The sequence below is a fragment of the Vulpes lagopus genome, chromosome 12 (genome assembly GCF_018345385.1).
Source record: "Vulpes lagopus strain Blue_001 chromosome 12, ASM1834538v1, whole genome shotgun sequence".
Classification (NCBI taxonomy): Eukaryota; Metazoa; Chordata; class Mammalia; order Carnivora; family Canidae; genus Vulpes; species Vulpes lagopus.
Window position 1 is genome coordinate 35,359,691 of NC_054835.1, and position 27,339 is coordinate 35,387,029.

General features: G+C 52.3%; 1 protein-coding gene across 1 annotated transcript in view; it reads right to left on the reverse strand.

The window, feature by feature from the left end:
* Window positions 1-2,752: 2,752 nt before the first annotated feature.
* The window catches only part of ITGA3 (integrin subunit alpha 3), a 29,565-nt gene continuing 4,978 nt past the window's right edge, over window positions 2,753-27,339 (reverse strand). The window contains exons 2-26 of the mRNA XM_041725827.1: window positions 24,420-24,547; window positions 24,016-24,095; window positions 21,574-21,823; window positions 19,939-20,025; window positions 19,410-19,617; window positions 18,737-18,933; window positions 16,945-17,033; window positions 16,681-16,817; window positions 16,442-16,528; window positions 15,336-15,403; window positions 15,127-15,263; window positions 14,366-14,515; window positions 14,156-14,253; window positions 13,708-13,855; window positions 13,437-13,505; window positions 12,510-12,589; window positions 12,322-12,399; window positions 11,478-11,580; window positions 11,151-11,333; window positions 10,846-10,968; window positions 10,169-10,282; window positions 9,091-9,189; window positions 5,351-5,476; window positions 4,848-4,991; window positions 2,753-4,127 (exon numbers count right to left, since the gene is read on the reverse strand). Coding sequence (XP_041581761.1) covers window positions 4,881-4,991; window positions 5,351-5,476; window positions 9,091-9,189; window positions 10,169-10,282; window positions 10,846-10,968; window positions 11,151-11,333; window positions 11,478-11,580; window positions 12,322-12,399; window positions 12,510-12,589; window positions 13,437-13,505; window positions 13,708-13,855; window positions 14,156-14,253; window positions 14,366-14,515; window positions 15,127-15,263; window positions 15,336-15,403; window positions 16,442-16,528; window positions 16,681-16,817; window positions 16,945-17,033; window positions 18,737-18,933; window positions 19,410-19,617; window positions 19,939-20,025; window positions 21,574-21,823; window positions 24,016-24,095; window positions 24,420-24,547 — 2,950 coding nt within the window. The 3' untranslated portion in view covers window positions 2,753-4,127; window positions 4,848-4,880. The remainder of the gene's footprint in view (window positions 4,128-4,847; window positions 4,992-5,350; window positions 5,477-9,090; window positions 9,190-10,168; window positions 10,283-10,845; window positions 10,969-11,150; window positions 11,334-11,477; window positions 11,581-12,321; window positions 12,400-12,509; window positions 12,590-13,436; window positions 13,506-13,707; window positions 13,856-14,155; window positions 14,254-14,365; window positions 14,516-15,126; window positions 15,264-15,335; window positions 15,404-16,441; window positions 16,529-16,680; window positions 16,818-16,944; window positions 17,034-18,736; window positions 18,934-19,409; window positions 19,618-19,938; window positions 20,026-21,573; window positions 21,824-24,015; window positions 24,096-24,419; window positions 24,548-27,339) is intronic.

Here is a 27,339-nt window from a genome sequence, read left to right on the forward strand (position 1 = left end):
GCACATAGAAGGGAAAAGAGCATGAATAAAGAATTGGGACCACCAAGGAGGCATGCCACAGAGTCATCAGGGAGGACCACCGAATATCCTTCCAGCAAGCAATTAAATCATCGACTATGTTGGTGAGTCAGTCTTCAAGTTGCCCAGAGGAGCATACAGGATGCTTGTGTGTAAAAAGCCCAGTCCTGTGCCTGGCACATAGTAAATAATCAATCAATAACAGCTATTACTGTTGTCCAAATTTAAGCAAGGAGGGGCACCTGAGTGGCTCAGTCGGTTGAGCATTGGACTCCTGGTTTTAGCTCAGGTCGTGTTCTCAGGGTCATGAGATTGAGCCCCATGTTGAGCTCATAAAGGTATCTGCTTGAGGATTTTCTCCCTCTGCCCCTCTCCGTGTGCATGCTCTCTCTCCCTCTCTCTCTGTCTCTCTCTCAAATAAATAAAAAGATAAATATGGGATGCCTGGGTGGCTCAGCGGTTGAGCATCTGTCTTTGGATCAGGTCATGATCCTGGGATCGAGTCTCACATTGAGCTCCCTGCATGGAGCCTGCTTCTCCCTCTGCCTGTGTCTCTCCCTCTCTCTGTGTATCTCATGAATAAATAAATTTTAAAAATTAATCTTAAAATTTTTTAAGTAACGAGGAAAAGGCAGCAAACTCTGAGGCAAGGTAGAGGAGAGAGAGAGATTTCTTCTGATCCTCTCCTTAGTGCTGTACTTTTATATTGTGGCTTCTGCTTGGATCAAAATTCCTTCTGCAGAGATTGCTGCAGGGTGATAATGAGAGTGGTATGGGGTGGTCAAGCTAGGTTAGATGATGCTGAGGTTAAACTCCCACCAAACTCCCATCCCACACCCCACCATGCCCTAATTTCCCACTACGTGTACAAGGAATGTTGGGGGTTGCTCTCAAGGACTCAGATTGGGGGAAAAAAAGGACTCAGACTGGCAGATGTTTTATCTCAAGGCAGGGTTCTACAACAGCAGAAGGGAGAAAACAGAACTGGGAGACTCCCACCCAGCAATTAACAGTATCAGCCCAGAATTAAGCCACTTCTCTCCTGCTCACAACTCATTGGCTAGAATTTAGTCACATGACCTTACCCAACTAGGAGGGCCCAGGAAGTGCATTCCAGCTCTGTGTCTAGAGGGGGAGAATCACCTTATGGGTCCTTTTAGTGACACAAAAGCCAAGACCTTCTTTGGGAACAGTTTGGAGGTCCTACAGCTCCAAGGAGCTCTAGAAGCTTGACATTATTGAGGACCCTTTTATATAAGTGGGTATTGCTGCATCTCTGCCATTATGTTTCTTTCATAAAAGTGTAACACCAGTCCTGGAAACAACTACTTATACTGGGGGGGGTGGGGGGAGGGAGAGACTGTTCTTATCCAAGCATAAACTGTCACACACCCATACACTCACACACACACAAAAGACTAGGGGCTGTGGGGCACCTGAGTGGCTCAGTGGTTGAGCATCTGCCTTTGGCTCAGGTTATGATCCTGGGGTCCTGGGATCCTGGGGTCCCTGCTTCAGGGTCCCCACAGGGAGCCTGGTTCTCCCTCTGCCTATGTCTCTGCTTCTCATGAATAAGTAAATTAATATAATCTTTAAAAAAATGACTAGGGGCTGAGCCTGTGAAGCTGGCCAGAGGGATGTGCAGATCCCTTAGATCCCATCTTTCTTAGGCAGGAATTGGGGGTTTCCATTACTGGTTCTGAGAGCTCCAGGTAGAGGCTGGGGTTTTCCTGGAGGAATGGGACCTTCCACCGTTAATCGACCCTGGAAAGGACAGTCCCAGCATAGAAAGTGAGGGGCAGCAGAGGGCAGACACTGCCACTAAGAGGCAGGTTGGAGGACACCCAGGCAGACATCAGGAGGGGCTCCTGGGAGAAGAGCCTGGGTCCATGGACTTTCAGAGCAGCTGAATCGAGGATCTGAGCCTTGGCTTCTCTCTGAGTAGTAATTTTCAGCCTTCAGTGAAGTCTTCCAAAGGTCATAGCTTTGAGGACAACTAACAGAAGGACCTATGTCACAATTAGGACAAAGAAGTCATGGGGACAGCAGCCTTGCTCCATCCTCCCAGGCCTGTGTGGAAGGGTGACCTTAGGAAGTGGAGGGTTTGGTGCAGTGCAGTGGGCTATGGAGGCTAGGTACTGAAGCACTCCCAGAGGAAAGGCCACAAGACTAGGACTCCAGGTACTCCTTCCCAGACACTGAGGGATACCATGATGTTTCAATCTTTCCAGTCTTAGGTCACTGGTTTACCCTTGGATCCACTCACTGTGGTGTCCAGGGATGGGGGTGGAATTGAGCCATTGAAAAACAGGCTCTTATCTGACTGGAGCCACTGGATAAGGGCTCTTGGCTCTCCACCCTTACACCCAGCCTCCCTCCACCACTATCCAGGACTACCCACTTCTATAGCGAAGTAGTTTCCTGCCTCTTCTGGATCCTGCATATCACCTCCTTGTCCACCAAGGAGGCCTTTTGGATTCTATCCAATCTACTTAGGTCTTGTCCCTGACTTTATGTTCTGGATCTCAGGTATATGTCCACAACCACCCTGTAGATCAGGACATCCCTGAAAGCAGGGATGGGTATGTCCTGTATACATCATTACTTTCCCCATCTCTAAGATCCCTGCACCCGGCTTTGTCCACCTAGGGTCAGGTGGATGGCATCACTATCCAACAGACTGAAGTGGGGTTGGGACAAAGTGGGGACAGTGAGTGAAGGCCGATGCAGAGTATACAAACTGGGAGCTGTTTATTGGTTGCTGTGAGAAGCCTATATACAAAGAAGGCACAAGGAGGGGGAGGGAGCTCCCTGCTACAGTACCATGGAAGGACTGGAAAGGGGGACTGCCAAAAGGCAGGGGTCAGGAGAGGTTTCCTGGAACCAGCCTCAAGTTCTAGAATGGGCCTTAGAACTTAGCCAGTGGGGGAGGAGGCAGAGCTAAGTTGGCTCTGAAAGCCAAGGACAGCCAAGAACTCCACTTCTAGGTCCCCTACCCATGGTCAGTGAGGGCGGAATAGGTTCCAGCCGATGGCGCAGGGACAGGGCTCCCTCCCCGTTCTACATTCAAGCGTCGCTCCCTCCACGATCTTGTCTGGGTGGGGGTGAGGGTGGTCCCTCCGGGCCTTCAGGGGCCTGGATGGTTGTGTCAGTGAGAAGTGGTATCTCCTCTAGCCTTCCAACAGCTCCTTGGTCCAGGACTGGTCCTCTCCTCTGTTGAGCATCCCACTGTGCTCCCAGGGAAGTCCCGCTGCAGTCTGCCAGGCTGTCCGGTGGCTTGTCTGTATTTCTTTCTTCAGACTGCGTTCCTTGCCAGAATGCAATCTCCTCCAAGGAGAAGCTTTACAGAGAAGGAAAGCCATCCCAGGACCTTCCTTCTAGTTCACTCTGCTCGTGGGTCTGAGCATGCCAGGTCCTGCAAACGCCACGGTGGGCAAACCTGAGGCGGGCCCCCACTCCGGCACAACTACCGGGAGCTTCGACTGGGGGCCTGGTGCCCTGTTCCCTGTCAGTAGTTTTAGTCTTAATAGCAGAGTCAATCCAGTGACTATGGCTCAAGATGGGTCCAGTGTGAATCAGGGGAGGGTGTCACCACAGTGCAGGCCTTTTCCTCCTGGCTCTGGTGGAGGCCTCTGGCTTGATTTTGGCACAGGCAGAGGCAGGGACACACGTCCGTGCACCATCCACAGTGCACAGCATAGGCCACAAGTGATGGGACCCCCATGTGTCCAGGGCACAGGGCTTCGGTATGCTCGGCACTGTGGGGCCATGGCCCTAGCCCTCCTGTGGGGAGAAGCCTGTGGCCAAACAGGCTTCAAACGTGCTTGAAGAGCTGTGTGTGCCCACACCTGATGGTGCCAGCCAAAGGCAGTGGCCCCTGTGGACTGTCAGGGGCATAACTTATGATAAATAGAAGGGGCATGGGGGGAGCAGGGGTGAAATCAGGAAGGACGTCAGTAGTATCGGTCCCGAGTCTGCCAGCTCGTCACCCAGTGCTTCTTGGTAGGCAGGGTGCTCCTTGGAGGTGGGTAGCGCTCCTCCTCCCGGATCCGCACTGCGTGGTACTTGGGCATGATCCGGTAATAGCGGGTCCGTTTAAAGAAGTCACACTGGAGTGGGGGTAGGGGGAGACGAGGAAGGGGCATCAGTATCCAGCTCTGGAGGTTGTGAGAAGATGTGCCTAGCCCCTTCCTCTCCCACCCAGAGGCCAGAGCCAGGACCCCTGACCCAAGCATGTGCCATCTCCCTGCACTGTGACAGGGAGGGCCAGGTTGCCCACCCCCGGCCCCAGAGGAAGGAGGAGCTGAGGAAGGCAGAGAAAGGGAAGTAGCTGGACACAGAGGGGCAGTCACTGAGGTTGTGGACAGGATGGCTAGGGAGCGTGGTGGCTGACCTGACCACACTGTGGGGGTCAGGGGGGTCAGCGTGTCACCCTGGTGGGGCTCCGAGGAGCAAAGGTGCTAGTTCCAGGAGAAGGCCTCCATCTCTGGAGGTGGAAATGGAAGCACAGAATCACTGGAAATTTGCTGTGTGGCCTAGAGATGGGGCCTAGCTTGGGCTTTGCTTCTTTTCCGATCCCCAAAAAGCAAGGGGGTCATGGGGAGCATTTTATGGCTCCCTCTTGGCTCCAGATCTCTCCAGGGGAGGCAGTTTTGAGACATCTTGAACTCTGCTAGGGCGTAGAAGGAGACTGTGGCCTGCTCTTTGGGGAGGTGGCAGGGTAGAGTGAGGTGCAGAGAGGGCCCACAAGGAAGAAGAGCAGATAGGACAGAGTCAGAGGCCCCAGCCAGCTGCGCGGCTCAGGGGAGAGGGCCCGGAGGCCGTGTTACCCGGGTGGGCTGGGGGCAGGGGGCTGCCCCCCGTCAGTAGTCGTCGGTCAGCCTCTCTGTCTCTGACGGCTGGCTCTTCATCTCCGCCTTCTGCCTCTTAGCTTCATACAGGGCGCGAGTGCGGGCTCGCTTGAAGAAGCCGCACTACGGAGGGGAGGAGGTGGGGATGGGCCATCAGGGGGGCGCTGGGGCTGAGGGCTGGGGAGCCTGGATGCCTGGGTCCCAGCCCTGCTTGGTGGTGTGGCCAGCAGCCAGAGCTCCTGGATTCCCTTTCAGCTTTGCAGGTCCCCCCATTAACCAAGCAGGAATGTCCTAGTGGGTGAGGTGAGGATGGAAGGTGGGGGGGCAGGACACTGGAAGCTGGGGAGAAGGTACGGTCAACATGGGAGATGGGTGGGGGTGGGGTGGAAGTGAGGAATGGGATGAAGGGAGAGCTGGTGAGGGTCCACTGGCAAGAGGTCCTAGAGTGGAAGTCTCAATGGTGGTCTGGGGGGGGTCCTAACCTTCCACAGCAGGAGGATGATCAGCCCCAGGAGCAGCAGTCCGGCACCCACAGCCACAAGCACCAGCCACAGCTCGATCTCCGCTGGCAGCTCCTCCACCAGGTCAGAGTCAATGTCCACGGAGAACTGGCAGGAGTAAGGAGAGGCTCAGCCCTGTATCCACCCCTAGACCCCAAGCTCATCCATCCTGTCCCAGCAGGGCCCAGGACCCTGCTGCTGTTTGACCTATGACCAGCAGAGGGCACTCAGGGACCAGAAAAAGCCCCTGCCTGCCACCAGACAGCAGCAGATTCCTCCAACCTCTGCTTTTCCCTAGATGCAGACCTGACTCCAAAGGACCAGCTTCAGATCTGGGATGCAGCCTTGAAACCCACACACCTGGGCTTGAGTACCAGCTCCATCCTTGATGAGCTGTGTGGCCCTGAACAAGTAAGGTCACCTCTCTGAATCTCCATTTCAGGCTCTCTGATAAGGAGATTATAATGCCTACCTCATGGTATAGCAAAGTGGTCAAGAGCATGGGTTCTGGAGCTAGACTACCTGGGTTCAAGCCTCCACTGTGCTATTCACAGCTGTGTGACCTTGGGCAAGTCACTTAACCTCTCTGTTATTCACCTGTAAAATGGGGAATATCAGAATGATACCTAGGTTCATAGGTTGCTGGTAAAGATTAAATGTGTTTAATGTCAGTAAACATCTTTGAGCAATACCTGGTACATAAGCAGCACTCCATAAATATTTACATAAAAACAAAGAATGCAGAGCATATAGTACCATTATTTTTCTTCCCTACAATGGATACACACACACACACACACATTATAAAATTATAATACATACACTACAACATATATAATCATACATTATAATATATACAATGTAAATACATATAATATATTATTAATATAATTATGATATATATTATACAATATTGTCTATTATACACTATTATAATATAATTTGTAACATACATAGTATGTTATATATATGTAGGTTTTTAATCATGTGTATTATAACAAGATTATATTACATATAGTGTATTTTATATATACTGAGAGAAAAAAATTTTTATGATTATATGTGATTATTTCTTTAAACATTTTTAAGGTTTTATTTATTCATGAGAGACAGAGAGAGAGAGAGAGAGAGAGAGAGGCAGAAACATAGGCAGAGGGAGGAGAAGCAGGCTTCATGCAGGAAGCTCAATGTGGGACTCTGGGATCACACGGAGCTGAAGGCAGATGCTCAACCACTGAGCCACCCAGGCATCCCTCTTTAAATATTTCGACTATTATTTTTGTTTAAATAAGATGATATGGGGGATCCCTGGGTGACTCAGCGGTTTAGTGCCTGCCTTCAGCCCAGGGCGTGATCCTAGAGTCTGGGGATCGAGTCCCACGTCGGGCTCCCTGCATGGAGCCTGCTTCTCCATCTGCCTGTGTCTCTGCCTCTCTCTGTGTCTCTCATGAATAAATTAAAAAAATCTAAATAAATATATAAATAAATAAGATCAAGAAAATGAAAGGTTCCAGTAATTTTACTCCCTAGATATAACTCTTCAGCATTTCAGTGAATCTCATTACATATTTTTTAATGCATATGTAACACATCCTTTCTTCTTCCACATAAACAGGGTCCCTGTGTGCTACACAAACCCTCCTGCAACCTGCTTCTTCTTTCATCTATAATCGTCATCTCTTGATGTCAATTAAGGAAGATCAACCTAATGTCCTCTGATGACTGCATAGTCATTCTAGAAAATGTACCACAATTTATTGAACCTATCTCCTACTGAAAGACACGTGGAGTGTTTCCAATTTCATGCCATTATAAACCACACTTTAAAATATCTCCATATATTTATATTCACATTATTTGTCCTATTAGCTCCTTAAGATATATTATCATGGGCTGGGTCAAAGGAAGTGTGCATTTTAAACCCTAATAGATATTGATAAATTCATTTCCGAAAAGAATCCATCCATTTATACTCTAGCCAATAGCATTTCCTTCTGCCTCATCAGCACCAGGTGGCATTATTGTTTTTAATCTTTTCCAATCTAATAGAAAAAAAAAAATCTTGTGGCTGTTATTTTTGTCCTTATTATTGAGGTGACTGTTTCTAGTTTGTCTTGTAACTGCCTGTTTATGTTTATGTCGTCATTTACCTTGACATACTAAAAATATATATCAATCCTTCATCATATAAGCTAGAAACATTTTTATTTTTATTTTTTATTTATTTTTTTAAAGCAAAGACAGATCTTTTTATTTATTTATTTATTTAAGATTTTATTTATTTATTCATAAAAACAGAGAGAGAAAGAGAGAGGGGCAGAGGCACAGGCAGAGGGAGAAGCAGGCTCCATGCAGGGAGCCTGACGTGGGACTCGATCCAGGGTCCCCAGGATCACACCCCAGGCTGCAGGCGGCGCTAAACCGCTGTGCCACCGGGACTGCCCGATCTTTCTTTTTTTTTTTTTTTTTTTTATGATAGTCACACAGAGAGGAGAGAGAGAGGCAGAGACACAGGCAGAGGGAGAAGCAGGCTCCATGCACCGGGAGCCCGACGTGGGACTTGATCCCGGGTCTCCAGGATCGCGCCCTGGGCCAAAGGCAGGCGCCAAACCGCTGCGCCACCCAGGGATCCCTCTTTTTTTTTTTTTTTTTTTTTAAGATTTTTAAATTTATTCATGAGAGACACAGAGGGAGGCAGAGACACAGTCAGAGGGAGAAGCAGGCTCCATACAGGGATAGTAAAATAACTCCCTCTTCCCATAATTAAAGACTATTAAGTTATTTTCTGAATTTTCTTCTGGTATATTAAGTTTTATTTCCTCTATTTAAATATTTAATCCAACTCCACTGTAGTTTTGGTTATCATGGGAGGTAAAGGTCTGTCTTTACTTTTCAAATGGGTTCTCCCAATACCACTTCATAATCTAATTTTCCCCTTTGCTTAAAAATGCCATCTGTAGGGACGCCTGGGTGGCTCAGTGGTTGAGCGTCTGCCTTTGGCTCAGGTCGTGATCCCCAGGTCCTGGGATCAAGTCCCACATTGGGCTCCCTGCAGGGAGTCTGCTACTCCCTCTGCCTGTGTCTCTGCTTCTCTGTGTCTCTCATGAATAAATAAATAATTTTTTTTAAATGTCATCCATATAATAAATTTCTATTCTGTTCCTTTGGTCTTTCTGGCCCTTCCTCCACTACCTTCATTTATTTTAGGAGCTGTGCCACAATATATTTAAGCAACCCTCCCTTTGTCTCCTGTATTATGTCCTCCATATCTCCACTACCTTTTCACAAAAAATGATGAACAGTTTTATCATTTTTTTTTCCTCTCTGATGTAACTCAGAATCAATTTTGAGAACTTTGTTTTCAAGTTTCCATGGAGATGGAACAACTTCACAGAGAAGTTGTGGGGATCAAATAAGCTCAAGCAAAAAACAAAAAAAAACAAAAACAAAAGAAGCTCAAGCAGAGGCTCTCAGTCCTGGTTACACCTTAGAATCACCAGGGGGACTTGTAAAAATACCCAACCTGGTTGGGTCCCACCCTCCACAGACTCAGATCGAATCGCTTAGGGGTATGGTCCAGACACTGGAAGTCCTCCAGAGGATTCCCATGTGCTGCCAAGATTGAGAACCATATTGCTAAAGCCTATGAGAGTGTTCTGAAAACATGCCCCGCGCTCCCATGCCCTGGCCAGGCGCTGCTGCTCCTTAATACACTTACTCACCCACACGGTCTTGTTCTCCATGTTGATGGTGGGAATGCTGGTTCGGAGGAACAAGGTAGCCCAGCTGGCTACACTGACTCTGTCCAAGTCTCTGTAATCCTGGATTACAGTAAGCGGTGGAAAAGGGGGGAAAGGGTCAAAAGAAGCAGGTGAACCCCTTTGAGCCTCCCTCTTGACCCTGAGCATCCCTGCCCAGGGCACCCTCCCACCACATAGCATCTTTAAGCAGCACCCCAAGGGATCCAAGAGCCAGGCATCTCCACACACAAACGCACATCATTCATGCATCAGGTTCTAGGCCGGATGTTGGGGACAGCAGAGACAAGGAAGGTCACGGTCTAGGGTCAGGTCTCTGGGCTAAATCTGGCCTGTCCCATGCTTTTGTAAATAAGATATTTTTGGCACACAGCCACGCCCATTTGTTTCTATACTGTTTATGGTAGCTTGTGCTTAATCGCAGGACTGGGGATTTGGCAGCATATGCCCCACAAAAGCTGAGAAGATTTATTATCTAGTCATTTACAGAAAAATTTGGTCTAGGTGGCATGAGAAGGCTGGCACGTGAGTTAAGTGCAGCCTAGAGCAGAGCATGATAGGTGGTATGCGCGGCTTCTGAGAAAGTTCCGTGTCTGGAGAGGGTGCTTGCAGCTGGAAATCTCAGAAAAGACCTCACTGGAGGTGAAGCGGCTGGGGAGAGCTTGAAGGCTGATTAGGAGTTTACATGCAGAGATAACAGGAGGGGAGCTGGCATTCCGGGGGAAGAAACAGCACTGCAAAGACATGGAGGTGGGAAAGAAACAGATGATGAAGAAATAATGGACACAGGAGAGAAGGTCGTTTGGCTGGAGATGAGCATTACGTCACGTCGGCACACAAGCTAACGCAGACGGGCATACTGTGACAGGTATACAATACTTCCCGTGTAAAACACGATGCTGTCCCCGACACCCGCATGCGCACAGAGGCACACGTACACATGTGAGGCCTTGATGTGACCCAGGCTCCACCCTCTCCCTGTTGGTCTCCCCACCCTGGCGGGAAGGTGGGGCAATGGAGGCCTCTAGACCCAGGCACTGACCTCAATGAAGGTGCTATTCCAGACTCGCGCCTGCACTGTCACATTGGTGACGACAGGACTATCAGGAATGGGACACTCCAGCCACACGCAGCGCGTGTGGTCACTGCCACAGGTCTGAGGGGGCAGGGAATATAGGATGTGAGACAGTCTGGTATAAATGGAGCCCAGCACCTCACACCCCCCACACTGAGCCTTTGCTCATGCCAGCTCCTGCCATCTGGGACACCACCTCCTACCTCTCCACCCAGCTAGGCCTCAACTTGCTTCCCGGGCCTGTTCCTTTCTCATTCCCCACAGGGGCTTCCTATACCTCCCACATCTCCCTGCCTCCCCTTCATCCTGCCTCTCCCGTTTTCCAGCCCTAATGTCCAAGACTTTGAGCAGCTATATCACCCCCAACAGGATGGGGCTCTCAGGAATAAGCCAGCATCTCTTCCTTTGGCCCAATGTGTTGACTGCTCCCCAAGGGCAAGAGCAGTGGGGATGCCCACCAAGGTAGGAGATGAGTCTTCCTCCCTCTGACTAGGGGCTCCTAAAGGCACAGAGGTCACATCATCTCATCAAACCAGGGTCTCCTGGTGACTAGAACACAATCTCCCTTCCTTCAGTGCCCCCTGGTGCCCACACACCCTATGCTGGTAGTGACAATCCCTTCCAACCTTGCCCTGGCCACTCACCAGCTTTTGCTCAGACTGGGCTTTTTTGGCAGCAGCCAGAGTGACTGGTGGGGGGCCCTGGTCTCCCCCTGGGTCCAGCTGTCTCCGCCTCCGCTGTGGAGATGGGGGTCTGTCCTCAGGGACCTGAGAAAGGAAGAAGATGTTGGCTGGGAGGAATGAGTGGGAGCAGAGTCAGGGGAGAGGCAGGCTCCAAAATGTATATGAGGAGAGGGAGGGCAAGACACTGGCTGGTCTGCCCTGCAGCATGCAAATGATACATTGCAAATGAGATGTAAATGTATTTCAACCCGAAATGGTGTCCTTACAGAGAGAGTCAGATTCAAAGGGTTGACAAGGTCTCCAGGTGGTCGGCAGGGCCAGGACCCATTGCCGTGGATGGTGATCTCTGTGGGGTACAGCAGCCACTTGCCATTGATGACTTCGTAGGGCCACTCCAGCCCTAGGACCAGGGTCCCCAGGGCTGCCAGCCCTTCTCCTACTGGGCCCACCTGTGGGCACAAGGGGGTGTCATGGCCACAGCCTCCTGGAAAACACCCTCCATCTCACGCATCCCCAACCCTCACACCCTCAGACCCCAGACCCATCCCCACCTTCCCAGGAGTCTCCACCCAGGGTCCCCATAGCCCCCTTACCTGGAACTCATACTTGAGGGGGCTTCCCACATCCTCCACAGTTTTCATGCCAGATTCACCCATCACTGTCCCCCCAAAGAAACTTTGTAGCCGGTGATTCATTCTAAGGGTAAGAAAGATGCTGAAGTTTAAGGAGGTGGGAGGGGCCGGGCCAGAAGGGGTGGACATCAAGGCAGGCCAACTCCAGCTCTTCTTACATCAGGAAGATCTGAGATAAATCCTTGCTTTGCATTTACTATCGGTGTGCTAGTTATTGCTTAAGCAAATTATTTATCCCCCCAGACCCTCAGTTTTTCTATCTATAAAATGGAGTTCATAGCAGTTGCCATACATAGCATGGGGCTGCTGTGGGAAGTCAGTGGACTGCTGTATATAAAATTCCTAGTGGGGCACCTGGGTGGCTCAGTTGGTAGAGCATCTGCCTTCAGCTCAGGTCATGATCTTGGGTCCCATGTTGGGCTCCTTGCCCAGCCAGGGGGTCTGCTTCTACCTCTTCCCTCTGTTCCTCCCTATGCTTTTGTTCTCTTTCAAATAAATAGAAAAATATTTTTTTTAAATAATTTTAAAATAAATTTTTTTAAATTCCATGAGCTCTCAAGAAATGTAGGGCCACACCAACATCTTGGCCCCAGGGTGGCTAATTCCTCCACTGCTACCTCCCTTGCAAGGGGAATAATAGTAACAATAATAATGATAGTGCTTGTTGTTAAGGGAAAGTGTAACCCAGGGAAAGCAGAGGCCTGAGGATACCAGGCCTAGAGAGAGGTGTCCGAGGAGCTTGGGAGCCACGGGGACAGAGAGGCCATAGCACAGACACGCAGGCTGGGGTAGGGGTGGTACCCACATGCTGAGTGAGGCCTGGAGTGTGTAGTCCACCAGCAGAGTCAGGGTCATGGGCCACAGGTTGTCCTGGTGACTTGACCTGGGGAGGGAGCACAGGAGGTAGGGGAGAGGTATCAGCTGAGGCCTGGGCTGGAGGAGGTCCCAGGGCGCCTCCCTCCTGCCGCAGACTGGCTTCTTGAGGTCACTCACGTAGAGAGCTGCAGCTGCGCCTGGAGCTCCCTTGTGTGCAGGGTCACTCCGATGACCTCGAAGGCAATGAGCAGCTCCATCTGCCATGAGGGCCAGGGAGGCAGAGAGGTGCATTTGGGGCCAGGCAGAGGTGATGCCATGGGAGAGAGAGGGGCTGAACATTATGCTGGGAGTTGGTTCTCCAGCTTCCTCCTCCCATCCCATTCTGGGCAAAGAGTCTCCACCTGCCCACCTGTGTCCTCTCTTTCACCTTGTTAGCCTCTTCTTGCTTCCCTGTCCCCTTCTTCTCTGTCCATGCCCTCTCTGCTTTCAACTACATGGCATTGAGCAAGTTACTACACTTTTCTTTTTTTAAAAAAAATATTTATTTATTAATATGTGAGAGTGTGTAAGAGGCTAGGGGGAGGGACAAAAGGGGAGGGAGAGGGAGAGGCAGAGAATCTCAAGCAGATTCCCTGCTGAATGCAGAGCCCCAAGCAGAGCTTGATCTCACCACCCTGAGATCATGACCTGGGCTGAAATCAACAGTGAAGCACTTAACTGACTGAGCCATCCAGGTGTCCTGGTTACTCCAACTTTTTAAATCTATATTTTCTTTCTCTGAAAATCATCTACTTCCTCATAAGGTTGTGAGAATAACAGCATAAAAAAAAAAGCGTGAGCATTGGACTCAGGGCCTGGCACATAGTAGGTGCTCAGCAAAATCCAGTTCTTCACCTCCTCCTGCTCTAGCTTTGTGCTCCCTAGTGGCCCCATTTTTCTTAGTCTCCGGGTCTCTCCCCATGTCCTCCTGTATCTCCCTGTCCCCCATCCTGGCTCTTTGCTTCAAGGAAGCCTGGGAAGCAGGCAGGCAGACCCAAGGTTAAGGGGCTCATCTGAGTAGGAGCCTGGGATCCACAGGGCTGGGAAGGTGTGGCCAGCACTCACCCTCTGGTTCCGTTTGAAGGGGTTCCCCAGTTCACAGACAATGGTCTCGTTGGCCTGGCACATCCCAGCCTGAGGAAAGAAGAATCAGGTCTGAGTGGTCAGAGTAGGGCATCTCCCACCCCTTTCCTGTGGCACTGGATCTGATGCCCTAGAGGCTCGAGCACTAGGTGCTCGTAGCATTAGAGATACTGCAGACGCCTAAGGAAGCCCAGCCGAGAGGAAGTGGGTGGGGTGGACACAGGACAAATGGGGTACGGGGGCAAGTACTCACGGGGCGCACTGAGGACAGCAGCAGGGCGGGAGGCACCGCCAGGGTGAGCAGCGCCTCGTGGGCATCTTCCCCAGCACGCTCCCTGCTCGGGGTGTTGGTCACTTCGATGCTCAGGAACAGTTTCCGGCCGTCTCTGCTGTACTGCAGCCTGAGGGGAAGGACCCCAGGCCTGAGCCCAGAGCCCTGCCCCGGGTCAGTTAGGCCCCGCCCCTCAGGTCTACTGAGTGAAGAAAGTCCGTTCTTGGGACAGCCAGGCCCGGCCCTCTAGCCTCCCCTGGAGAAGAAAGCCCCTTTCCTGGCCAGCACAGGCCGCCGGAGCATCCACCGCGCCAGTCAATGTCCCTGCCCCCAACTCGCCTCGCCCTGCGGCCCCGCCCCTCACCTCCTGTTGGCCAATGAAGGCCCGCCCCGCCCTGCCCTTGGCCAATCAGCGCGGCCCAGAGCGCACCTGCTCAGCGGCTGTCCCAGCTCGGACACGAAGGCCGCCTGCATCTGCAAGTTACTGTCGCATTTGTTGTCCTGGCCGCACTCTTTCTGGAAGTGGACCTGGGGGTGGCCAGAGGCGTGAGGACCCCCCCCACACACACACAGCGCCCTCTCGCCCCACAGCCTTCCCGCCCCCCCCCCTCCCCAGCCCTCCCGGCTCCGGCCCACCCACCTCGGTGTGGTTCTCCAGAGCCTGCGCCTGGTTCAGGACCGGATAGGGGTCCAGGGACTTCAGCCCCAGCCGGGGGCGCTCAGGCATCCTCAAAGGTAGAGAGTAGTTCATGGAGATGACGATGGGACGGAGTTTGTCGCGGAGGTTGTCCTGGGAAATGAGGGGGAGCTGAACCCAGCACTGCGTTCCCATCCCCCGCCACACAGGTTAACTCTTCACACTGCCCTGACCCTCAAAGAGATGAGGTCCTCCCACCCTGAAAAACCCCAGTAAGACTGAACCCCCTCTGGTCCTGTCATCAAATTGACCCCCTTCCTACAACTTTGATCCACAAGAGAGGTGATGGGACTCCTCCCCAGATATGGGGGTGGGGGTGAAAAGGGGGATTGTTGAGCCTCCCTTTATCCCTGTGGCCCCCAGGATCAGCTCTTTCAACCACGATATCCTAGAGAGGGGCTGAGCTGGTCCCCCACTCACGAACCTCTTCCCCCCCCAGACATCAACTAAATCAAGAGTCTCACACCCCTCACTTTTCTCAGAGGTGATGAGCCCTATGGCGCCCATCCCCACTCCGAGGCTCTCTATCTCTTCCTACCACATACTGTGCCCTATACTTCCTGCAACCCTATGGTCTTCCAGGCCAACCTCCCCCACATCTGTCTTTGGGGAAACTCCAGTCCCTCACCCCTGCCCTGCACAGACTCTGGATACCTCCTCCAGAGAACTTGGAGCAGGTGTCCTTCCCCTTGCCCCTCTCTCACCATCAGGAGCAGTTCCAGCTTCTGGCAGTGCATGTCTGGCATGGAGAAGAAGCCGTGGAAGATAGCCGACTGGCTGCGTGCAAAGCGAAGCCTAGGGGGGCGGCGGTCCCGGTCGGCCTCCAGTGTGTAGGCCAGAGCTAGAAATGGATGGGGTGTTATCCAGTGGTCAGGTAAGCATGCCCCTCCCTGCTCCATACCCCCACACTCACTGATGTTTCGCCTGTAGTTGGGGTTCCCAGCACTCTGGTTGTAAGCAAAGCACAGCTCCACCTGCACACTGTTGGGAATCAGAAGACACATAGGAGGTCACAGGGAAACCCAGTCATCCAGGCCCTGGCCTTCACCCCTGCACTGGGCAAGGGAAAACCAGGGCCCTTAGGCAGAAAGGCAGGGGCAAACCTGGGGAGTCCACACAGCTGGTTTGGGGGTGTCCTGGGCCTCTTCCCTCCCCACTCCCACGAAAGCCATAGAAAACAGGTTAGAGGAGCTCCTGGGTAGTTCAGTTGGTTAAGTGCTGGACTCTTGGTTTTGGCTTGGGTCATAAGCTCAGGATCATGAAATCTAGCCCCTCACTGGGCTCCACGCTCAGTGGGGTGAGAGGTTACCAATGGGGAAACTGAAGCTCCCTCCTTCAGAAGGAGTTGCCTGAAGTCATCAGTTGTTTGGTGCCCTGCACGTCTTGTACAGGATGCACTGTCTAGATCTCCTTCTCCCACTCACCCCTCTTTCTGCTCTGGGTCCCTTTGCTTTCTGATCAGGCCTCATTCACACAAAGGCCTCAGGGTCATCACCCTCATTACTGACACTATCTTAGCAACTAATATATTCTGAGCACTTTGGGTGTATACGGTGCCACGTGAAGGTCTTTTTGTACATTATCTCATTAAATTATTATAACAATCCTATAAATTCATTATTATTATTAACTTTGTCTTATAGGCAAGAATCTGAGACTCAGATTAACAATTTGCTCAAGGTGGCTCTCTCTCCCACCCACCTATCTCCCTCTTCCCTCCTCCTCCAGGACCTCACTCCTGTCCACCACTACCACTGCAATGGGAATTGCTGGGATTGAACACGGTGGTCTAGAATCCCTACTCCTAACCACCATGCTCTAATATACCTCCAGTTTGCCCATGACCTCCTGCAAGGAAGTTGGCTTTTTTAATAAGGTTGGGTAGGAGGGGCAATGCTTACCCCAGCACTCATCTCATATCAGGAGCAGCCAAGGGAGGGGGCTGGGAGCCAAGGTCCTTCCTGGCATGCCCATACATAAGGAGGGGTGCGTGGACAGAACAGGGGCTGAGAGTCTCACCAGGAGGTGGCTGTGCAGAGTGCAGGATCCAGCACGGATGGCCTGGCCACCAGTGTCTTGTGGAGGATGTTGATGACAGGCCGTGCCCTACATAGAAAACACACATATACCAGTGCCCCCTGCCTGCCCCCTGCCAGGACAGGACTGTGGCTCAGGGTTGCATGGGCCTGGTGTTGAAGGTGGGCAGAGATGGGACTGCATGCAGACAGGGCTGGAAGAGAGAAAGGTCCCTGGCTTACCGCAGCAGGACAATGCGGTCTGACAGGCTCCCCACTAGCAGGTCTGGGTACAAGTTCTCATCCACATCCATTTGCCCACTCAGTGAGTAGCCAAAGGTGGCCAAGCCAGGCAGTCCCAGCTCCTCCCCATGGATTACCTGGGAAAAGGGGGAAACGGTGAGGACAGGCTCAGGGTGAGCCCTGGGGAGTGGGGCCTAGTGGTAATAGGGAGAGGGCGGGTGAGGGGAAGGAGGCAAAGCTCCCTTTGTTCCTGTCCATTCATACCTGCTGCGGCTCTCTGAGGAGCCCCCTGGAGCTGCTGTGGTAGATGTACACTTTGCCCAAGCCCTCGAACGGGGCTCCCACAGCAATGTCTGGGGAAGAGAGGCAGGACAGGTCACCCTGAGTACGATGGGCCCCAAGTCCCCCGGACCTTGCACTCCAGGTCATGGGGTCCAGCAGGAAATTGAACTCACACTGCCAGACAGTGCTCAGAACATCAGGGAACAGAGCTCTGCGGCTCAATATTAAAACTGGGACCACTGTGAGCCCAGTTGCCTCCTTTTCTATGTGGGAAGGTAGGTCTAGGAGAGGCAAGTGATTTACCTAAAGTCACACAGCCAGTTAATATCACAAGCAGGCCTAAACTCCAGATGCCTGCCCACTGGCCTAGTGTTTGTTTTCCCTTACTATGGTACCTTCCATCCCCACCACCAACCTCCCCTTCAGACACCCAGTTCTTCTAATGACATTTACCAGAAGAGCCACAAAAAGGAAGTGTTCCCCACTGGTGACTTTGCCAGGCAGTTATCAAGCACTCATCTCACTTAATCCTGACAAGATTGCTGGGGGTAGGTACTGCCGTCCCATTTTAAAGGTGAGGAAGCAGAGTCAGAAACCAAAGTCACACAGCTAATGAGTAGAAAAGAGGATAGTTGAGTCCATATCTAACACCAGGGGCTGGAATTTTAATCACACTATAACTTCCCATGTTAAAACTCTTTAGACTTTAGACTTCTAAAAATTCTAACCATCATTGCTACAGATAAACCCCAAATGTTTTATTATCTTCTTAAACTTTACTAAACTCTTGCTAGTTCACTGCTTTTGATCTGATAGGGCCTAGGTAACCAGAAAGCCAAGCTTGTTAGAAAAGTATGTAAAGGAAAGAGTAAGCAGGTCCTGAGTAGAAACCGGATGCCTCTTCTATCAGTAAATGCTTAGGCTTTGCTAACTGAACTTTGAACTTTCTAGCACCTACTTTGGCTCTTTAGAGACTCCTCTGCCTTCTTTTTGGTTCTCAGGTATGTTCTGGGAAATTGAGGTGGTGAAAAAAGTAGTTTCCAGATAAGTCAGGTGCTCCCATGGCAACCAGGCTCTTCCTAAATCTCTTTCCTTGATACCCCAGGTCTGACTGGTCCCCAAGTCCTTCAGAGCACTGGACATCCTCTATATCTGGGGTTCCCACTTTATCCCAGCCCTTAAATCCCATACTTGATATAATACATTCTTGATATTAACACCTCCAGTCTTGCTGTCCCCAGCCATCCCATGTCACCCTCCAGGATCAGCTTTCAAGGTACCAAGCTATGATATCACATCCCTGCGCAAAACCTTTTCTGGATGCCCCTCCACCATTTTCCAAATGTAAAGCCTCAGTTCCTCTGCCTGGCTTTCAAAGCATCCACTCCACCCCCCCCCCCAAAAAAAAAAAAAAAACAAAAAACAAAGCATCCACTCCATCTCCACACTGCCCCTCTAGCCTCATGCATCTCTAATGTGAACACCCTACATCTACTAAATTTGGGTAGATCAGACAAGTATCCCACACTCATGTTGTGCCCCTCATTGTGCACACTCAGCCCAGCCCCTGATGCCGGGAGGAGTGGTATATCCAGTCCTCCAGGAGGCCCACCGAGCTCGCCACTCGTGGCTCCCTTGCACAGCCTCTCTCTATTACTGCTGTGAGCTCCTTGGACCCGGGCCCCATCCCATCTCCTTTTCGGGCCCTGTCAAGCCTGGTATGCAGCTGGCACTCCATTAGTGGGTATGCTGGGGCAGGAGTGCTGGCTCGTACCCTGGAATCCATCCTGGTTGATGTCACCAATGCTGGCCACGGAGAAGCCAAAGGCGGAGCGACTCGGGCCATGAAGAAGGAGGGAGGGGTGGGCAGGGAAGGAGGTGCCTGCCTGGTTCATGAAGACATAGATGGCACCCCCTACCTCTTCTTTCCGCTCAAAGTAGTATGGGGCTCCCACCAGGATGTCCTGCCACCTGCAAAGGAGAGAAGGAGGGAGAAATAGGAGTGTGGGGTCAGCCTCCAACATACAACATAACTCTTGTTTAGCAGACACAGTTGTGCCAGGGCACAAGGCTATACAAATGGCATCTCTGGCCATGGTTCACGGGAAGGACATGGAAATGCTAACATGACCCATCTAATAGGAAACACAGGTCATGGAGAAGCCATGGAGGGCAGATCACACCCAAACAACCCATATCCCCTAAAACCATAAAATGACAAAAGGAGATGCAGGTGTCATGCAATTGACATGTAAACACCCAGAACCTCATCAAGTCTCATTGCAAATCAATATGCAAATTAGACTTGCAAATCCCTGTAAACAGCATGCAAACAAATGAACAATCACAACCTTGCATTTCTCTGGGGAAAAAATGCATTTCTCTTGGGCAAGCCTGCCCCCCTCACCCATTCTCCCTGGTCCCAGAGAGTGTCCCTGGAGTCTCACCCATCATTGTTCAGGTCTGCCAGGGCAATGGCGCTGCCAAAATAGGCGCCCACCTGCGTACCCTCCAGCACCTGCCTCCTCCGCAGGTCTCGGCCTGCCTCCTGGCTCAACAAGAAGACAGCACCCATATGTCGGTGCCGGGGAGCACCTGTCACAATGGTGATGTCCGTGGGATGCAGGATGGCGCTGCCCACCTGCACCGTGTATCCTGGGATGGGGGAAAGGTGGTCAATCAAGGCCCAGTGAACTTTTCCCCTTCCACTCTGGATCCAGCCCTTCAGACTCCCCAAATATCTTCTATTCCAAGTTGGACAAGAAAGTGGACTCTGGATGCATTTTGGGTGCTCAGAACAGGCCTGGCATACAGGTGGTGCTCAACAAGTGTGTGCTAGTTGAACTAAATGCCACTAGTCACACATACGCCATGGTGTCACTCTTCCACCAGGCACTGAAGGTGAGAGGCCAGTGTGCTGGGAATGGAGTCCCCTTCTTCCTCCACCACCCAATGAGCCACCACAGCTGGACTCACCAATATAGAGGTTTCCTTGGTCCTCTGGGTCCTTATAACTAAATTCGGATAAATCCCAGTCCTTCCGCTGAATCATGTAGCTGTTTCCTTCACAAGAATTTCAGGAGGGGAAAGGGAGGAGCTGAAACCACTCCCTTCAACCACCACATCCTGGTCCCCCTGCCACCCCCACCCAAGAAAAATATAATAACACCTTTTATTTGTGAGCACTTTGCCTTTGGCAAATCACATCCACTTTATCTTAGTCATTCTGTGAAGTAGAATGATAATGCCCATTTTGCAGATGAAGAAAGCAAGGCTCGGGGACAGGGGATAGTTGCTGAGCCAAGGCTGGAATCTGGTCATCCAGGCTCCTGGTTAGTAAGTGACACTTCCCTCACTCGAGACACTGAGGCCAGACTCCATGCTGTTATCTCCTGATCCTGCCCCCAAGCTTGGGCTGCGTACCTGCCCCTATGCTCTGGGGCTGCTGCTGGAGAGTACCTGCTGCCCTGCCCTGCCCTGCCCTGCCCTGGCGAGATTCTAAAGGACCAGGAGTAGGGGAGGCAGGATCAGAGGACTGAGCAGAGGCCTCCGCCTCCAGTGAGTCTGGAGCTACAACTATGCCCTGGGCTGCTGGTCAAGAGGAGATGATTCAGGGCTCCCTCTGCCTGTTGATTCTGCAATTAAGAAGGATGCAGGGGATCCCTGGGTGGCTCAGTGGTTTGGCGCCTGCCTTTGGCCCAGGGCGTGATCCTGGAGTCCGGGGATCGAGTCCCGCATCGGGCTCCCTGCATGAAGCCTGCTTCTTTCTCTGCCTGTGTCTCTGTGTCTCTCTCTCTGTGTATCTCATGAGTAAATAAATAAAATATTTTTTAAAAATAGAAAAAAAAAAAAAGAAGGATGCAGTAAGGAGAGAAGGCTCAAATGTAGCTATAACCTGTGTGGTGGAGAAAGGCAGAGATGGCGGGGTGAGCCCCAGACCCCCCCCTGAGTGGTAGTGTGGCCATGCAGCTACAAGCACGGCTCTTGATACAAAGAAATACTCCACGGGTCCCCCCAAAGATTGGCCTGTATTGACGAGAACAAATGCCCCAACTTGTTGATAAGTGGGAAGAGAAAGTAGCAGGACAGCATGTTTAATGTGATTCTGTGTGTGTGGTTTTAAAGATATCTATATATTCTAAAATAGAGGCTCCGCAAGACACTTGGCAGTCTGCACAGGGAAACAGGACAAGGGAGGTGGGTGGGAGAAGAGGGGCACTTTTACTCTTTGTTTCTCCAAATCCTACTGTCCCAGTTAGTAGTTGTACCAGGAGCATGTTTTACTTTAATAAGGTTTTAAGTGCTTGAGGTGGAGTCAGATGGACGTGTGTTTCAGTTCAGGTCTGGTAACTTACTGTCAGCCTTGGGCAATTGACTTCACTTCTCGGAGGCTCAGTCTTCTATAAAACGGGTGCAAGGACACTTGCCTCATAAAAGTCTTTTCAGATTAATAGACATAATAAGCACTTGAAGCCATGTGGGCAAAGAGTTCTCTTCTGCCCTCTAGTGTGGAGGGTGAGCCAGATGTCCCTGTAGCTAACTGGGAGTGGGTGGTCTCTGCTCCTCCTCCACCCTCCCCATCCTCCTCCCCCCATCCCCCACAGTCCCTACCTTTCCAGTTGTAGGCACCAGGAGCACCGAAGTACACGGTATTCTGGGTGAAGCCACCACTGGTGCCCAGCTGGCACATGCCTGTTTCCAGGTAGTCAGTGTTGCTATTACACATCTCATTGTGGTAGGTCTGCCAATCATCAGTGGGGTCCAGCTCGAGGTCATTGCCCCGCACATAGCACTTGCCCACCATGCGCCGCTGGTCCTCCGATCCTGACCATAGCACCTGGGTGTAGCGGTGGGCGCAGACCTGGGGACACACCCCCCCAACACACACAGCCTGAGCCTGTGGCAAGGACCAAAGGCCAGTTGTCTCCTTGGCCCTTTGCACCTCTGGCTTTGCTGGAGAGGAGCTGGAAAAGGTCTCTGGGCTTTTCTTTCTTCCCACAGTGACACCTGGACCTGTGTCTCCTTTCCAGGATTCAGAAATCTGCGCTGAAGGCTGGGAACACTTTTGGGGAAGGCCAGGAGGTCCTGGATTTGAAAGCCTTACAGATCTTGGCAAAAGGAAAAGGGGAAAGGATGAGGGAATGTGGGTCCGGGCTCTTGGGTCTAAAAGGAGCTAGTTAGGGGCACGCCTGGGTGGCTCAGTGGTTGAGTGTCTGCCTTCGGCTCAGGGTGTGGTCCCGGAGTCCCGAGATCGAGTCCCACATCAGACTCCCCACAGGAAGCCTGCTTCTCCCTCTGCCTATGTTTCTGCCTCTCTCTCTCTCTGTGTCTCTCATGAATGAATAAAATATTTTCAATAAATAAATAAATAAATAAACAAACAAACCTAGATACAAAGCAGATTAAGGAACTTACTTCTCTGCTGTGCCCTCTTCATGGATGGGCCATTATTAAAATAATAGCAATGACAGCAGTAATAACAGCTAACACCTACTGAGTCCTTACTGTATGCTGGACAGAAGTCTAAACTCCTCTCATATTGCCTCCAGGATGGCTCCCAACTTCCCTGGGGAGTAGAGACAATTTCTACCACCACCACCCCCATTTTAGATAAGAAAACTGAGGCACAGAGAACTAAGTCTCTAAGATCTCACATCTAGAGAGAAGCGGAGAATACTCAAACCAAGGCTGTCAGGCTCCTGAGTCTGAGCTCCTAAGTGCTAGGCTGCTCCGCCTCTCTGGTAGCTTCTCCCCACATACTGGAGGTGTTCAACAAACAGCTGCAGGACAAATCAGGCAGAACAGGGCATTTGTAAAACAGCAGGGGCAGGCGAAACCCAGAACTGGGCCTGGGTCTTGCTTGCTTGCTCTCTGTGTCTCCTGCCAGCTGTGAGCTCCAGCAGCAGCGGGCCTGAGTCACTGCTAAGCTTCCAATGTTAGCAGATGCGCGACCACAGTAGGGGCTCACTGGACATTTGTTTGTTTTGTTTTGTTTTTTTAGATTTTATTTATTTATTTATGAGAGAGAGAGAGAGAGAGAGAGAGGCAGAGACACAGGCAGAGGGAGGAGCAGGCTCCATACAGGGAGCCTGACGTGGGGCTCGATCCCAGGTCTCCAGGATCACGCCCTGGGCCGAACGCGACGCTAAACCATGGAGCCAAACCACGGAGCCACCCAGGCTGCCCTGGACATTTGTTGAAAGGGTAAGCAGACAAGGGCCTGGGACCTACAATTGCCTTAAATGGAATGCTAGACCACCTGCTGTCCATAACATGGTTCTAAAAATGGCATTTCAGTGAACTGATGCAAACCCCTGGAGCTTAAAACAGTGTTCAAAGGTGAAAGAAATTGCAACAGAGATGACCATGGGGGTGGCGATTGATTGGAAGGGGGGCACACTTTCTGGAGTGATGTAAATATTTCTTTAATGAGTGTCAGTTACACAGGTGTTTCATTTGTCAAACCTCATTAAAACTCAATATCTGTACATTTTGCTATCTGTAAATTTCACATCACACTTTTTTTTTAAGTGGGGGAAAAAAAAAAGGAGAATCGCCTATCTGGGATTCAGAAATTGAGACCCCAGGGGCTTACACTGAAGAATGTAGCCAGGAAGTGACAAGTGACAGCAGGGAGTGGCCCCCAAAGCCCAGCGGGTGAGCTGGGGTCAGCAGGGCTGTGCCTCTTCCGCGGGCCAGCCTGTCAGAAAGGAGCGGGCCCAGGCCACGCTGCCCCGGGCTCTCTCTGCCCTTTTCTCCTCACAGTTCCCTCAGCACATTCCCACGAAGGGTGAGCACCCCAGGAGGGGAAAGGAAGTGGGTGATTCAGACAGGACCCAAGCCATGCCAGGCCCTGGAAGCATGCCATAAGTGAAGGATCAAGGGGACACTTGGGCCCATGGAGACATACAGTCATATAAATGGACATTTGCAAGGTCCCAGCTCACTCACTAAAGACCCCTCTCCCACCCTCTGCTTCCCTCCCCAGCTCCTGGGAAATGAAGGAGAGGGCGGGGGCGGGGGGGGGGGAGCGGACAGTAAGTGCCCACTTACCAGGACTCTGCCCGCAGGGCCCTGGCTGGCCACAGTCACCCCGAGCCACATGTCCTCAATAATGTGATGGTCAGGGTCACCTGTGGGCATGGGAGGGATCATGAGCCAGGGCACCCATCTTCCTGGTGCTTGGAGCCTCCAGAGGGCAGGAGTTGGTCTTCCTGGCTTTCCACTACTGCAGGCAGCCCTCCCTTGCCCTCCTCCAGCTCACCAGGAATCTCAGCTCTACAAATCCCATGTGGTCCCACTTTCCTCTAGAGCTCCCTCCCCCCAGCTGGACAAGAAGGGACTAGAAACTGCCCAGGTAAGCCTGATAGCTCCTCCAGGTCACCCTCTGTGTTACCTGCCCCCCTCCCCCACCAGGCTCCTGTCCCGGCGCTGATCCTCAGCGCTTTTTCCCTTACTTTTCTCTGAGATGTCCATCCGCTCACAGTCGTTCTTGTGGGCAGTGAGTGGGCACAGGTACACGGCACCGGTCCGGTTGGTATAGCCATCAGGCACAGCGAGGTCCTGGGGAGCACCAGCCAGGAGCCTGGGGTGGAGGGTGGGGGGCAATGAGGCTGGTGGGCCTGGGCTCAGACTTCCCAAAGCCTACTGCAAACAACTTTCTGTTCAATATGTTTGCTGAGCGTCTGCTGTGTCCCTGATGCCAGGCTGTGTGCCAGGCTCTGGTGTCAGGAGATGAATGGATCCTGGCCCCTGCCCTCCAGGAGTGGCCAATGCAGGAGAGGCAGGCAAGAAAACAGATATCTGCAGTGAGTGCCTCGGGAGAGGAAAGCAGGGTGCAAACCTGCCCAGACCCAGTGTTGGGGGGGTAGTCTAGGAGGCTCAGGTAAGAGGGGAACCTGGTCAGAGTCTGAGGATGATGACCAGGGCTCACCAGGAGAAAGGGAGGAAGGGCACTTCAGGCAAAGGTATGACATGTGCAAGGGCAGGAAGCATGAGCAAGCAGGGTGACTCAGGATTTGCAAGGCTCTTTATACAGCAGGAGCTGGGAACATGGAGGAGGGACCCAGGGGGCAGGGGGACCTGGGGGGGGTGGAAGGGGAGCCCAGAAGTGCAGGTTGGGAAGGGATTTTTAAGCAAGGGAGTGACATGATCAGATCTGGGGTTTGAAAGGAATGTTTGGCATCTGAATGACATGGTCAGATCTGGGTTTTGAAAGGAATGCTTTGGCCTCTGAGGTGAAAGTAGACGGGAAGAGAGAATGACCAGGGGAATCCCTGCACAGGGATCAACTTCCAGGGCAGCCTGAGAACACGTGAAAGGGGTAGGGGCAATGCTGGAGGCCTGGGTCCCTCCTAGGTCTAGGGGCTAGCACTGAAGAATGGCAGCAGGAGATGACAACTGAATGTAGTGGGTGTCCCCAAAACTGGAGTCGCATGAGCTGCAGCCAGCAGGGCCCCTGAGTGACCTCCGTGAGGTCTACTCTCCCCGGCATGTCACCGCCACTACCCAGAGACAGGCATACAAGGGCTGGGAATGCTGGGTACCTGGCCCTTTGGACAGTGGGGCCACAGGGCCACATTCTTGGCAGGTGGGCACGAGAGTGGGGATTGGCCCCAGCCTGCCCAGCACCCATCTTTGGGGACAATAACTGCAAAGCAAGTTCCTACAAGGATGCTTAGGGCCCTCGCCACCCACCCCATCCCAGACAGTTGGCTAGAGGAGAGGAAGGCAGGTCAGCCTGGAAGCAGTATCTCAGAAGACAAGGTCCTTGGCCCACCAGTATGAGAAATCCCCAGCATATTTGTTAAAAAACGGCAAATTCCTCAGCCTACCACAGACCATCTGCATTGCATCTGGGGGTAGGGCCCTAGAACCTGCATATTTAACATGTATCCCAAATACTGTGCACCTCAGTTTGAGAAGACAGCTCTACCACCCTTTGCCCTCGGGATATCACCTCCTGGTGGCCTCTGGACATTCTGCTAGGATTGCCAGCCAGATCCTGATGGACACAGCCTCCAGGGTGGCAGGTACCTCCTAGGTACCCCTCGATCAAGCTCCAGCAACACTATCACCCCGAGGCTCTGGGCTTCCTGCCAGAGTCTGGAGGTACACAGCAACGGCCCCGCCTGCAACTCCTGCCTGGGACCTGTGAGTGAGGGCTCCAGGGAGTGGGCAGGGCAGGGCCTGGGCATGCCGGGACCTGGGGTGCCTCCACCCACTGGCTGTGAGGAATGCACTGCCTGGGGTGCTGGGAAGGGGTGGGATCTCTGCCTGCGCCTCACATCTTCAGAGCTCGCCCTGGGAAGCATCCCTGGGGGCAAGGGTGCAGCTTCTCCGAGCAGAGCAGTGCTAGGAGGGGCTGGGGGAAAGCTGGCAGGGCACCAGGGTGGCAGCCAGGCCCCATTAGTCACCCTCTGCCCGGGCTGGAGAGGGTGCTCGGTGAGTCCGCTGCCTGACCACCCATGGACATCTGCCCCGGCGCCACTGACAGGTGAGAGAGGGAAGCAAGAGCCTGTGGGAAAGGAACCTAAGGGCCTGGTTCTCGGCTTTGTTCTGCCTCCTGGGGCAATTTTTTTCCGTCTCTGAGCTGTAAGTGCCTCATCTATGAAATGGGAACAGCAGCTGTCCCATCAACCTCCAGGGCTGTTGAGGGGAACAAACAGGTTCATTCTTCACAAGAGCTTTCTGACTCCGAAGTCATGGCCAACATGAGCACTGTCTGTCCAGTTTCTGGCGGCATCAGGGACTGGCCCTGGCTCACCCCCAGGTGTTCCTCCAAGCACCCAGGAATCTTTGCCCTGTCAGGTTAGTGAGTCTAGAACAGAGGGCAAACAGCAGACTGGTTCAGCTATTTACAGGGAGCAGAGGAGGGGACCTAAGCAGTCCTTCGTGGCGGTGGAATCACTGAGGCGGGGTGTGTTCTAGCGTCATTGCCCCGATCTGGCTGGAGGTAGAGGCTGAGTGTTGGCTATCATGAATTTGAAGGGACAGGTCCAGGCCTGGGGGGGCAGGCGGCAAGGAGTCCCTGGGGAGCCCTGGTTGCTTTCCAGGGTGTGAAATGCAGTGCAAGTATGGCTTTGCCCCAGATGCAGCCCTGACCAAGCTGTTGGGGCATGAGACAGTTCAGGAGCAGGGTGGCCATGACCTCTCAGCTTTGCTCATCTCAGGGGGAGTGGGCTGAGGGACCCCTCCTCTTAGCCTCCTGGGGTACCGAGCAGGCAAAGCCAAACACGAATGGCAACTGGGGTTGAAATAAACCCCTTTGGGCAGCCCAGGTGGCTCAGCGGTTTAGTGCCACCGTCAGCCCAGGGCCTGATCCTGGAGGCCCAGGATCGAGCCCCATGTCGGGCTCCCTGCATAGAGCCTGCTTCT